The sequence below is a fragment of the Sinohyriopsis cumingii genome, chromosome 4 (assembly GCF_028554795.1).
Source record: "Sinohyriopsis cumingii isolate HCF-2022 chromosome 4, ASM2855479v2, whole genome shotgun sequence".
Taxonomy (NCBI): Eukaryota; Metazoa; Mollusca; class Bivalvia; order Unionida; family Unionidae; genus Sinohyriopsis; species Sinohyriopsis cumingii.
In genome coordinates, this window is record NC_142964.1 from 44,049,068 (window position 1) to 44,061,824 (window position 12,757).

A 12,757-nucleotide genomic window follows, 5' to 3' on the forward strand; every position below is an offset into this window, starting at 1 on the left:
AAGAAACCCAAGTTCAATGCATGAGAGCAAAGCTAAAAGTTAGTGGTTTATAATTTCCACTTTCATTGAGGTCTTCCGGATATTAATGATAAAAATAACTTTGGCTTCAATCCAACAACTTCTTCAATGATGAATGAAAATTAAATTTGTGACCCCCAGAAGCAAGGAAATGTAAAGCTGTACATGTATGATAAACAAAATGTGCACCAATTTAAACAATACAGAGAAGGGCACAGAAAAACTAGATATGCAAGAAATGGATGTTAAGTTTAAACACAGGCAAATGGATGAATGGACAAGGATAACATTACATGCCACAACTAAATCTGTGGTGGTCATAAAAATACTTATCAATACCTGGGTGGCATGATGACCTGGTGGGTGGAAATAAAAATACCTATCAATACCTGGGTGGCATGATGACCTAGTTGGTGGAAATAAAAATACCTATCAATACCTGGGTGGCATGATGACCTAGTTGGTGGAAATAAAAATACCTATCAATACCTGGGTGGCATGATGACCTAGTTGGTGGAAATAAAAATACCTATCAATACCTGGGTGGCATGATGACCTAGTTGGTGGAAATAAAAATACCTATCAATACCTGGGTGGCATGATGACCTGGTTGGTGGAAATAAAAATACCTATCAATACCTGGGTGGCATGATGACCTAGTTGGTGGAAATAAAAATACCTATCAATACCTGGGTGGCATGATGACCTAGTTGGTGGAAATAAAAATACCTATCAATACCTGGGTGGCATGATGACCTGGTTGGTGGAAATAAAAATACCTATCAATACCTGGGTGGCATGATGACCTGGTTGGTGGAAATAAAAATACCTATCAATACCTGGGTGGCATGATGACCTGGTTGGTGGAAATAAAAATACCTATCAATACCTGGGTGGCATGATGACCTAGTTGGTGGAAATAAAAATACCTATCAATACCTGGGTGGCATGATGACCTGGTTGGTGGAAAAAAAAATACCTATCAATACCTGGGTGGCATGATGACCTGGTTGGTGGAAATAATTAAAAAAACAGCATTAACTCATTCGGCCCCAGAGGTTTTTGTCGTTTTTGCCCGAAATGTGCGTAGGAACGAGATTTAGGGGGCTATTTCTGAATACATCGTAATACAGCGGTTTAGTTGGAGTTCTTTTTTTTTTTTTTTGCTTAATAGACCCATCATTTTCGTATGGAGACCGCAATTTATTCCAAATGCCCACCTTATCCTAGTTTTTGCAAAGGTTCACCTGTCTGTGTGCAGTTGAGACCGGTATGCCTTAGATCTGAGGCCAAAAGGTCTAAAATCCGGACACAAAATCGCATTCCAATCTCGAGCGAATTTTGGGTGGAAAAAAAACGGGTCCAAAAAGTGAGCTTTTTCTAACTGTATTTTGTAGTGCAACTAGAACTTCCAGAGTTTTGGATATCATTTTAGAGCTATATCTGTCTGCTTTTTTTTAATACCACCCACGTTGGTCTATCTTAAATGGCCTTGATGCTGCAGGGCTTTGAAGTAGGGTACAGCCTCATCACGCCTACAGATGGGATTGGGGCCGAATCGGTTAATCAAGTTGATGGAAATTTCTTAGAAATTGTCAAAGAATGGCTCTTTTTGTAACTTATATGCAATACTGATTCACAAATGATGAAATAAATAAGTAATATTCCGATTTAATGATGTCATGAAAATTCACTCATTAACTCATTCGGCCCCAGAGGTTTTTGTCGCTTTTGCCTGAAATGTGCGTAGGAACGAGATTTGGGGGGCTATTTCTGAATACATCGTAATACAGCGGTTTTCTACGGATTATCCATGAGAATAATGCCTAGTTGTATTAGAAACATCAATTTCCATTGGTTATTTTGCTTGCGCATGAGCAGAAGGGTAAAAATTGGAGTTCTTTTTTTTTTTGCTTAATAGACCCATCATTTTTGTATGGAGACCGCAATTTATTCCAAATGCCCACCTTATCCTAGTTTTTGCAAAGGTTCACCTGTCTGTGTGCAGTTGAGACCGGTATGCCTTAGATCTGAGGCCAAAAGGTCTAAAATCCGGACACAAAATCGCATTCCGATCTCAAGCGAATCTTGGGTGGAAAAAAAAACGGGTCCAAAAAGTGAGCTTTTTCTAACTGTATTTTGTAGTGCAACTAGAACTTCCAGATTTGTGGATATCATTTTAGAGCTATATCTGTCTGCTTTTTTTTAATACCACTCACGTTGGTCTATCTTAAATGGCCTTGATGCTGCAGGGCTCTGAAGTAGGGTACAGCCTCATCACGCCTACAGATGGGATCGGGGCCGAATCGGTTAAGATACTGATCTTACTGTTAACCATGGTCAGTGCTGTTGTGCCTATCAACAATGTTGTAAACAACAAGCTGTTTCCACCACTCATCTTTTACAACACTAGTGAGGAAGAGTATCTTTAGGATAAGATTCTCAAAGGAAGCTTCACTCAAAGGTTTAGACATTGATCAAAGACCACACATGAGGTGGACATTAATGAGTAAGAGAATGGTCACTGAAACTCAAAGTATCTAATTACTTCTGAAAGATGTGGGTCTTCACTGAAACTCAAAGTACTTAATGCTGATTGTGAAACTGAAACTGTCACAAGCTAAAGCGAAATTGTCCATAATCTGTTGCATATCAGATTCAGCATTCAGGGTACAGTCATCAGTGAACTGGCTAACATAATCAGTAACTTGCTATAACTTCATCTTCACCCACAGCGTCCTCTGACTGAACGGCTATAACTTCATCCTCACCCACAGCATCCTCTGATTGAACAGCTCTAACTTCATCCTCACTTACAGTATCCTCTAACTGAATGGCTATAACTTCATCCTCACCCACATCCTCCTCTGACTGAATGGCTATAACTTCATCCTCACCCACAGCATCCTCTGACTGAACGGCTATAACTTCATCCTCACCTACAGCATCCTCTGACTGAATGGCTTGCATGTCCAGTATCTAATGTCAATCCAGTGTTATATTCATGGAAGGCATTTGTAAGCATGGCAAAAACATCATACTGAAGAGTGCTGCAACCAAACAGACAATGCTCCCTGACCATAATGATGTCTGGGATTGGTTCAGATGACTAATGCCATCCAGGACATCAGCAGGCATGCCATCATAGAATTGTCATCCAGGACACCAGCAGGCATGCCATCATAGAATTGCCATCCAGGACACCAGCAGGCATGCCATCATAGAATTGCCATCCAGGACATCCAGGACACCAGCAAGCATGCCATCATAGAATTGCCATCCAGGACATCAGCAGGCATGCCATCATAGAACTGCCATCCAGGACATCAGCAGGCATGCCATCATAGAATTGCCATCCAGGACTCCAGCAAGCATGCCATCATAGAATTGCCATCCATGACATCAGCAAGCATGCCATCATAGAATTGCCATCCAGGACATCAGCAAGCATGCCATCATAGAATTGCCATCCAGGACATCAGCAGCCATGCCATCATAGAATTGCCATCCAGGACATCAGCAAGCATGCCATCATAAAATTGCCATCCAGGACATCAGCAGGCATGCCATCATAGAATTGCCATCCAGGACATCAGCAGGCATGCCATCATAGAATTGCCATCCAGGACATCAGCAGCCATGCCATCATAGAATTGCCATCCAGGACATCAGCAAGTATGCCATCATAGAATTGCCATCCAGGACATCAGCAGGCATGCTATCATAGAATTGCCATCCAGGACATCAGCAGGCATGCCATCATTGAATTGCCATCCAGGACACAGCAGCCATGCCATCATAGAATTGCCATCCAGGACATCAGCAAGCATGCCATCATAGAATTGCCATCCAGGACACCAGCAAGAATGCCATCATAGAACTGCCATCCAGGACATCAGCAGGCATGCCATCATAGAATTGCCATCCAGGACATCAAACAGGCATGCGATCATAGAATTGCCAAACCATTACAATGAATTTCTCTGGGTAACCAAACTTTGCCATTATATTCCAGAGGTCTAATAACTGTGTCAAAAGCTCTTGTCACGCAGACAAATGTTGTGTAGATTGTTGTTCTGTTCCTGGCATTTCTCCTGGACTTTACAATGGGGTAGAGACGTACAGAGGCACTTACATGAGGTACTGTACATATAAAATCTTTGGCATAACGGGGGCAAGTCCTGTCACAGCACACTGCACCAGCCTAGCTCTGAATTTGTTCCAAAGGAATACCTCAGGAAGAGAGACTTGTGGGAGTTATTAGGGTTGTGAAGTGTGTCCGACACCTGTATGTGGAGCCGCAAGGGGCTGATACGAGGTAGATAGGGACACTGATAACTGAAACTCAACAAGTCTGATCCTGAGGATGCCATGATAACATCAGCCGATACTCCATACACGCAACGTAGGAAGTGGGTATGAAGTATATATGGGCATTAATAGTTGAGTACAATTAAGTACTGACACAAATTGGGGGTCAAAAGCAAAGTTGTGAATCCAAGACACTTGGCAATGGCCCTTTGTTCCATAGGAATACCTCAGGAAGAGAGACTCTGGGTAGTTTGTAGGGTTCTGAAGAGTGTCTGACACCTGTATGTGGAACCGCAAGGGGCTGATACGAGGTATTTGGGGACAATGATAACCAAAACTTGTTAAGTCTGATCCCGAGGATTGCCATTGATAACAAACATCAGCCAATATGCCATACATGCAACATGGGAAGGCAGGTGGTTTTTCCCTGCAGATAACTTTAAGTTAAATGCAGAGTCGACACTGAAAAGCATGCATCTTTACAGGCACCCGAATTGCTGAATTAATGTCTCAAACAACTGACATAATGTTTGATCACGTGCTCCAACTCGGTCATCTGACTGGTTCAACATGACAACATATCTAAATTTAGTTACTAGCTTATTAACAGATACTGGCTGCAACGACTTCATGTCTGGCAGAGCAACCATAGTAGACAAAGATTGGACCAAGAAGGGGCCAGAGAAGGATGCACTGTGTTACTCGAACTATATTTAATCAATTAAATTACAATTGAAATAACACATAATGCACAGGTTCCAAAGGCACTTTATTGTATTTGTTCTATAGGAATGCCTCAGGAAGAGAGACCTGTGGGAGTATGTAGGGTTGTGAAGTGTCCGACACCTGTATGTGGAGCCGCAAAGGGATGATATGAGGTATACAGGGACACTGATAACTGGAACTCGACCAGTCTGATTCTGAGGATGCCATGATAACATCAGCCGATACTCCATACATGCAACGTAGGAAGTGGGTACGAAGTATATATGGGCATAATAGTTGAGTACATTTAAGTACTGACACAAATTGGGGGTCAAAAGCAAATTTGTGAATGCATGAAACTTGGCAATGGCCCAAACGAAGTGAAGGGAGTGCTGTGACTATGAAACAGTGTGACTGTAACAAAGGCCCCCAATTTAAAGTAAATGTAAGGATACATATGGATGATAATGATTTAAAATGAATGAAATAAGTTTGGAAATGCATGATAAGCCCGATGTGCATAAATGTAGAAATGTTAGATATACGTATTGGAAGAGCAATATATGTGCATGTTATACAAAGTAAACATTTCCTATCACAGTGTGAAAAAAAACCCCCAATGAATGCAAAGTATTAGAATCTTATCTTGTAACAAAAAATGTTTAAACCTGAATTTATGTGTGCCAATAAAATCTAAATCAAGATTTTCAACCAATTTAAACTCCTTAAGACGATTTGGTTATAAATTCCACCATTTAAAGACACTTACAAAAGGGTTGATTTAAATTTCGACAAAAGACCTTCTAAATTATATACTGTTGCATAAACAAGGACTCAATTTTCTGTAAAATCAACTTGTCTTCTTGTAGTTCAACAAAAAGTCCTCAAACCTGTATTGATACATGGGCTCTTATCGTTTCTTAATATAAAAGGGACGACAATTTCCCTTTCTCCTGCATTCTACTTAAGATATGAAACTAATGCTTCAAGCTACATGTCACTGTGTAATAGTTTCGCACAATGTTCAGCTCAAAGATTCGGAAGTTTTCTAATCCTGTTTTCCTCCAATTATTAAAACCCCATTTGGACCTTTAGGATGGAGTGTATGTTCGGAGCAATTACAAATAAAAAATCTGGAATCTGCCACCACCATAAGATAGCTTACCAGAGGGCCTAGCGAATTTGATCTATGTTATATTGATTTATACCTGCCTGAAATCGATAGGAAAATTATTTATTTTCTCAAAATATTGCAAGTATTATAATTGTTATGTCTTTAATCTGCTGACAGACTAGACGAAACTCAGCATAGATGAAACCTGACCTGGTACTCACCATTTGCGTTAACAGTCACATGACTTCACAACTCTCAAATGACACCGTAAGTCCAATAGTCATGTGATATCAACAACAAACTCCTTTTTAATGTTGTTGTACAAAATTTCAATTATATTAAATGAAAGTCTGATACCTTTTGTAAAAACCATAAAGAACTACAATTCTCAACATATTTATTTTGAGAACTACATGAAACTTGGCCAGTCTGATTCATCACGCAGTGTAGTATGGTTCCCTGCTTCGTATGCTCCCTGTGTGAGAGAGCACATGTCAATGTGGTAGTCACATGATACAACAAAACTCCAAAGTATACAACTTTCATTTAATATGTTTTTCTACAATATTTGAACATAATGGTTGTGATATTCTGTGTGCTCGTGAGACTAGCAATCAAAATCGCTAGTACCAGCTCATTTCATCAACGTCTTTGTTTTATCGTCTTTCAGCAGATTAAAGACAACATTTTTAATTTCTGAGAAAATAAATAATTTTCATATCGATTTCATGCAGGTATAACTCAATGTAACAACATTTAAGTTTGCTAGCCCATTCGTTAAGTGACTATGCTCTAATGCCACCATGTTGGCCTCTTGTGACGCTAGAGTGGTTTTCATACCTTCAATGTAAAAAAGATACAGATATTGAGCTGTCTGTGAAACAAAAAGTCTACTAGACAAATCTAATCCACTGAGCATCTGGATTGTCTCAACAAATATATTTAAGGCAAGCACCTAAATGATCCATACTGCAAGTGCCTAATATTCTGGCTAGAACCTGATAAATTTAACTCGCGATCAGTTCAGTTACAACTCAATTACGTAATTGTTTCGGGAGTCAAGTTGTGGGAAAAATTCCTGGTTTTTTCCCCACTTTCGTCAATAGTTACAAAATTCAAAGAGTTTTCATGGCTGGGAAAAAAATGATCGATATAAATGGTAAAACTTTAAGGAAACCATCAACAAACCAAAGCAGACACAATTGCAAGTAATGTAAAGTTAAAACCTACATTTTTTTCTTTCTGTGATTAGAAGACCACTTCTCTCCAGAACCTGCTTCAGCTTCCCAGCATCATTTCCTGTCTCCCCATTAGCAATAACACATTCCTTGGGGCCTAGCTGCACTATCAGTGCCTAAAAATAAAATGGATACATCCACAAATTCTAAACAATTAAACTGTTGTTGTTGTTGTTGTTGTAGGGTTTAACGCCATTTTTCAGCACACAATAGGCTATACATGGCGGCCAGTATTAATGGTGGAGGAAGAACCCGGGAAAATCCCGGAAAGAACCACCGACCCACGAGAAGCTACTGGCAAGCTTTCTCACATACCCACATTGGCTGAATCCAAGACTCAAACCTACGCAGACAGAGGTGAGATGGCAGTGATCCGTAACGGAGAGCGCTTTAGACCACTCGGGGCCCCAAACAAACAATTAAATAATACAGTATCTATGCAAAATATTTTCAGGTCCATGAATGTAACTCTATTTTTAAAATTACTTTGCACTTGTATACCAACAATTTTCATGATTGACAACTGTTACTTGTTTAGGCTCTTTTAAACAGTAACAAGAAAATAGTGAAGACAACAAGCTTTGCAAAATTCAACAAATAATTTATTTCCCTAGAAAAACAAGGTAAAAATGAGAGAAAGCACTTAGGGCTGTTCCAGTAAAATATATACCCCTCGGGGGGAAGGCACTTTCAAATTCAACCGACCCACAACAGAAGCAATTAAAAAAAAAATTATGATCCACTGTCAGATGTGTTTTAATAAAAAAACGCTGCACCCCTACGGAAGCTTATTTTTTTTAAACATAATTTCTGGCTATGGGTTAGTGGGCGGTAGAAGCGATTTTAATATTGGATTGGGGACAAGCGAGTTAAATGACAGCTGGCTGGAGCTAATCTAGTGAATTCGTACAGATCATATGATCTACTGCATATTTTTATTTGTATTCATTCTTTATAATCAATCTTTTGTCCTTTTGTTTGCTTGTATGTCAGCCAAGTATGTCTCTGATACTGTGAAATCACAAATTTTCATGGTGGCTTGTATGGAATGGCTCCAGTCCATTAAAACTGTCTGACTTAACCCATGTTTAACTCAAAGCATATTCTTTAGGAATAACCCAATTTTCAAGATTAACAAGATCCAAGTTTTCATTCAGGACCAACCAGACTATTTCAAGACAATTCTCTATGTAGCGTATTAATGAACCCCTGCTAATTGATTCATGGACAACATAAGAGACAACAGGCCATAGACTTAGCTCTCCTGCTCTATGACCAATAGGTCTAAAAATAGAAAATACTTTCTTTATTCATCAGGCACAAAGATACAAAAGCTCACCAAGCTTCATACAGATATCTCAGGAAATGTAAGTAAACAAACGTGTAATGAACAAACTGACTAAAGTATACCCCCCCCCTTCACCCCAACTCAATTTTGTTTTAAAAAGGCATAATTAACTTGAACTATGCATGCAAAACCGTGTTTGCAAAATGAGGTGAAAGAAGTTTGGGAATGTATTCATTTAACACTGGGCAATGTGAGTTAAAAAAATTACATTCCTGGATTCCATTTATCTCCATACCTCTAGATTGGAGTACTGATCATTATCAGAAAATTCACTGACAAGAAACTTTCTCAATGTTGCATCGGCATAGGCAGCTCCAACAACCTGGAAAACAAAAATGGGATTGCAAACAATTCAATATGAATACTGCAAAGTTTCCATCATATCTGCAATCTACCCTACAGTGGTCCCTTAAAACAGTGTTCCTCAATATATCATCAACTTTTCTTATATCTCTTCTATGGTTCATTTAAGTTGGAAAATTTTTTGTTTTGTTATTGCTGCTTCTTTCACATAAGTTTGGTTCTTTGCTACATGAAACCATTTATAATAAGGCTTCACATAAATAATAATAATGATAATAATAATAATAATAATAATAATAATAACAATAATAATAATAATAATAACAATAATAGTAATGTCGACTTAGGACTTCTTTTAACAGTGGGAACAATGAGAATACAAGTGTTGGAAGAGGACCATAAAATATTAAATTAAAAAAACATGGCTTTTAAAGTGTCGGTATAATGCAAACTGATTTACCAATAATACTGGTATATCAAATTGTGATATCCCCACAGCACAATAATACAAATATATAAACATTCTTTCAATGGCAGGCCTATAGATCAATGATGAATTTCTATTCAGTAATAATTAATGATGTATGAAAATAATGATAAACGGTGGTAATAGTCCATCTTTTAAAATAAATTTAACACAATTTCATCGCAATCCTTTCTTTTTTCCGTTACCTTGTCCCAAAAGGGGCAACACATTCTCAAATAGAGTGAAAGAGAAAAAAATTTGGGTTGGATGAAAACCTTAAAACTGAATTTGCACCAAGTAATCTACAAGAATATGGTTCATCATAATGGTTATGTTTACACTTTCCTTGGGATCCATCTACAGTGTTCATAAAAAACAACGATACAAAGTTGCAATAACCTGTCGACACTGTGACTTAAATTTAACGGTTACAAGGCACACATACTGTAATGTATTAAATGCTTTGTTGTTGTTTCTTAAACCTATTAAACCCCATGCTCTCTCTCGTTCTGGATCATCATTGGAAGATGTGGAAAAAAATCCCAGAAAATAAAAGCATTGGAGATTTTTGCTTGTATCATATGACGATGTCTCTGGACCTATGAATGATGGTTAAGTCATGTCAAACTCTCCAAAGGAGAGAGATAGAGAGAATTTTATGGTCAGTAGTAATGTAAATTAAAGCAGAATAATGTCTTAGATCAACTGTAAATATTACAATATTTTAATTACCTCTTGTTGGTCCATCATTTTGCTTTCATAAAATTAATCTTCCATGTCTAAATCGTAAGTGTGTCTTACATTGATTTAATCAATGTGAATTAAAATTGACACTCAGAAAGAAACCAATCAACTTTTCAATTTGAAAACTGATTGTGAACAACAAGAAAAGGCATAGAACTACATTTTGTAGGTAATACACTTGCAGGGATGTGGAGTTCATTTACTCCGTCAGTACACGGTTGCTTGGAGCACATATTAACTTTGTTCAAAGGGCAAATGTGTAATATATATATATATATATATATATATATTGTACGTATGCTGTATCAATGATGTACCACAAGATGTATACATTTTTCATTAAAAGAAAACGAGGCTCGCTAAGTTTACTTTTAATGAATTTTTTTTACAAAATGTATAAACTTATACTAAGCGTAAGTTTCTGTATGGGGTGTAAACATGGTTTAAGTCAGAGAGTTCTAATGGACTGGAGCAATTCCATACATGCCAACCCCTAGACAGGAAAAAGCGTAATCCAAGTGGATAAAAAGAGTAATCTGACCAGAAAAAGAGTAATCCACATATAACATCATAAAATTCAAAAAGCATATGTACCAAATTATTTATTCACTCCTTCTAGTCTTTTAACATCAATTACTGCTTCAAATTTTCATATAAAGCACTCTGAGCTTAAAAAGCAACAGACTCTCAAATTGCATTTCAAAACATTCTGTACCAGCAGAGATTATGAATGTTTTGTACACCAGTAGAGAACCAAGTGCTGGGTTACAGATCTGAATTCAGTTTTATTTTTGTTAACAATACTAAACAATCTCTCAGTCAGCATTAGAATGGTAAAGAACCAATAATCCTTTCATAACCTGACAAATAAGAGGAAATATATATCTTCCTGTTATTTGATCTCTAAGCTGGGAAATAGGGTGCCACTGCACATCAACTGTCTGCATGAAGTACATCGTCAGGCAGAATGTCAACTTGATACTTCAGGGGTTCTCCTAATTTATCAGCAGCCTTTCCTGCAGCAAGGTGCATCATATGACAGGGACAACCTGATATGTACACAGATGGAGACATTTTTCAAAATATAGAATGCAACTCCTTTATGAATTCCAGTCAGTGGAATCTACTATTATTTCTGATAATCAAAGAAGAGCACTCTAACTTTGCCCTTTTTCATTGTCAAAGTCTCTTACACAGTCTGGATACAACATTGTCATCATAATCACTGTCCCTGTCAGTTGCAATACTAAACAGCCCAATCTTCATGGCTTCTGCAATGTTAAGTAAAGTATCTTCTGCTAAACACCTAACAATATTAGATGATTTTGTTCTTGCAGATGCATATTTTCTGCGATTTTGGAATCAGGAAACATCCATTTGAACAAAGGACCAGCATTGTCTTCTACTGCTCTAGTCAGTGTTCTATTAAGAACTCGGTCAATAATGCCTCTAGTCAGTGTTCTATTAAGAACTCAGTCAATAATGCCTCTAGTCAGTGTTCTATTAAGAACTCCGTCAATAATGCCTCTAGTCAGTGTTCTATTAAGAACTCGGTCAATAATGCCTCTAGTCATTGTTCGATTAAGAACTCAGTCAATAATGCCCCTAGTAAGTGTTCTATTAAGAACTCGGTCAATAATGCCTCTGCCTTCATTAGTTCTGCTTTAAAATAGAAGCTACAAGTTACCTTAGCATTGGAGTTTGTAAAATGAGCTTATTCAAAGTTTTGTTTTACCATCATGACCAATATTAAAATCCTTTCCACACAGCCTGCAGTAGGCGAGAAGCTGCCCTAGAATGGAACACTGTATTGTGTTAATTCATGTACAGTAAAACCTGTCATGAGCGACCTCTGCTATGAGCGACCACCTGTCATTTCCGACCATAATCGTAATGCACGGATTGATTTTACTATATAAACGCTCTGTTATGAACGACCACCTGCTGAACGCGACCAGCGACCGCAATTTCTTGGCAAAATATGCATTTTGACACTGCTATGAACGACCGCATCGCCAAAAAAACAAAACAGATTGACACCACTGACCTTAACTTAATCCTTTGTAAACACTAGAGCTCGGGATAAATGTAGTATGCAAACAAAGTGCACATTAAATAACACTATAGTTGAACAACCATATATCGAGATAAACACCTCTAACCATCATTTAATTCTTTGTAACAAAGACTGCATAAATAGTAAAGATTGCTCTAATAAAGTATTTAAAAAGAATTTGTCTTGCTACAGTACAAGTTTTGTGAAATTTACAACTCCAGCATACGGTGTCATTTGTAAACTGCAGTAAACCAGACTAAAGTACATGTCGCTAACCGCCATTGGAGTGACGAAGTCATGTGAATAGCCAGTAAGAGTGACATCAAAGGGAGTAATGATGGATATACGCAGTCAATTTAGAGGCTTGTATTTTTTCTTTATCTTTATGAAAACTCACAAAACGCTGGTAGTCCTTATGTCCCAGTGAGAAATCGTTTGAAAGGGCTTCAGTGTA

General features: G+C 37.9%; 1 protein-coding gene across 1 annotated transcript in view; it reads right to left on the reverse strand.

Moving 5' to 3' along the window:
* Positions 1-12,757, reverse strand: part of LOC149801065 (DNA mismatch repair protein Msh2-like) — a 148,851-nt gene that overhangs the window by 96,316 nt on the left and 39,778 nt on the right. Inside the window, exons 7-8 of the mRNA XM_089955099.1 lie at positions 8,970-9,056; positions 7,379-7,502 (exon numbers count right to left, since the gene is read on the reverse strand). Of these exons, the coding sequence (XP_089811225.1) occupies positions 7,379-7,502; positions 8,970-9,056 (211 nt within the window). The remainder of the gene's footprint in view (positions 1-7,378; positions 7,503-8,969; positions 9,057-12,757) is intronic.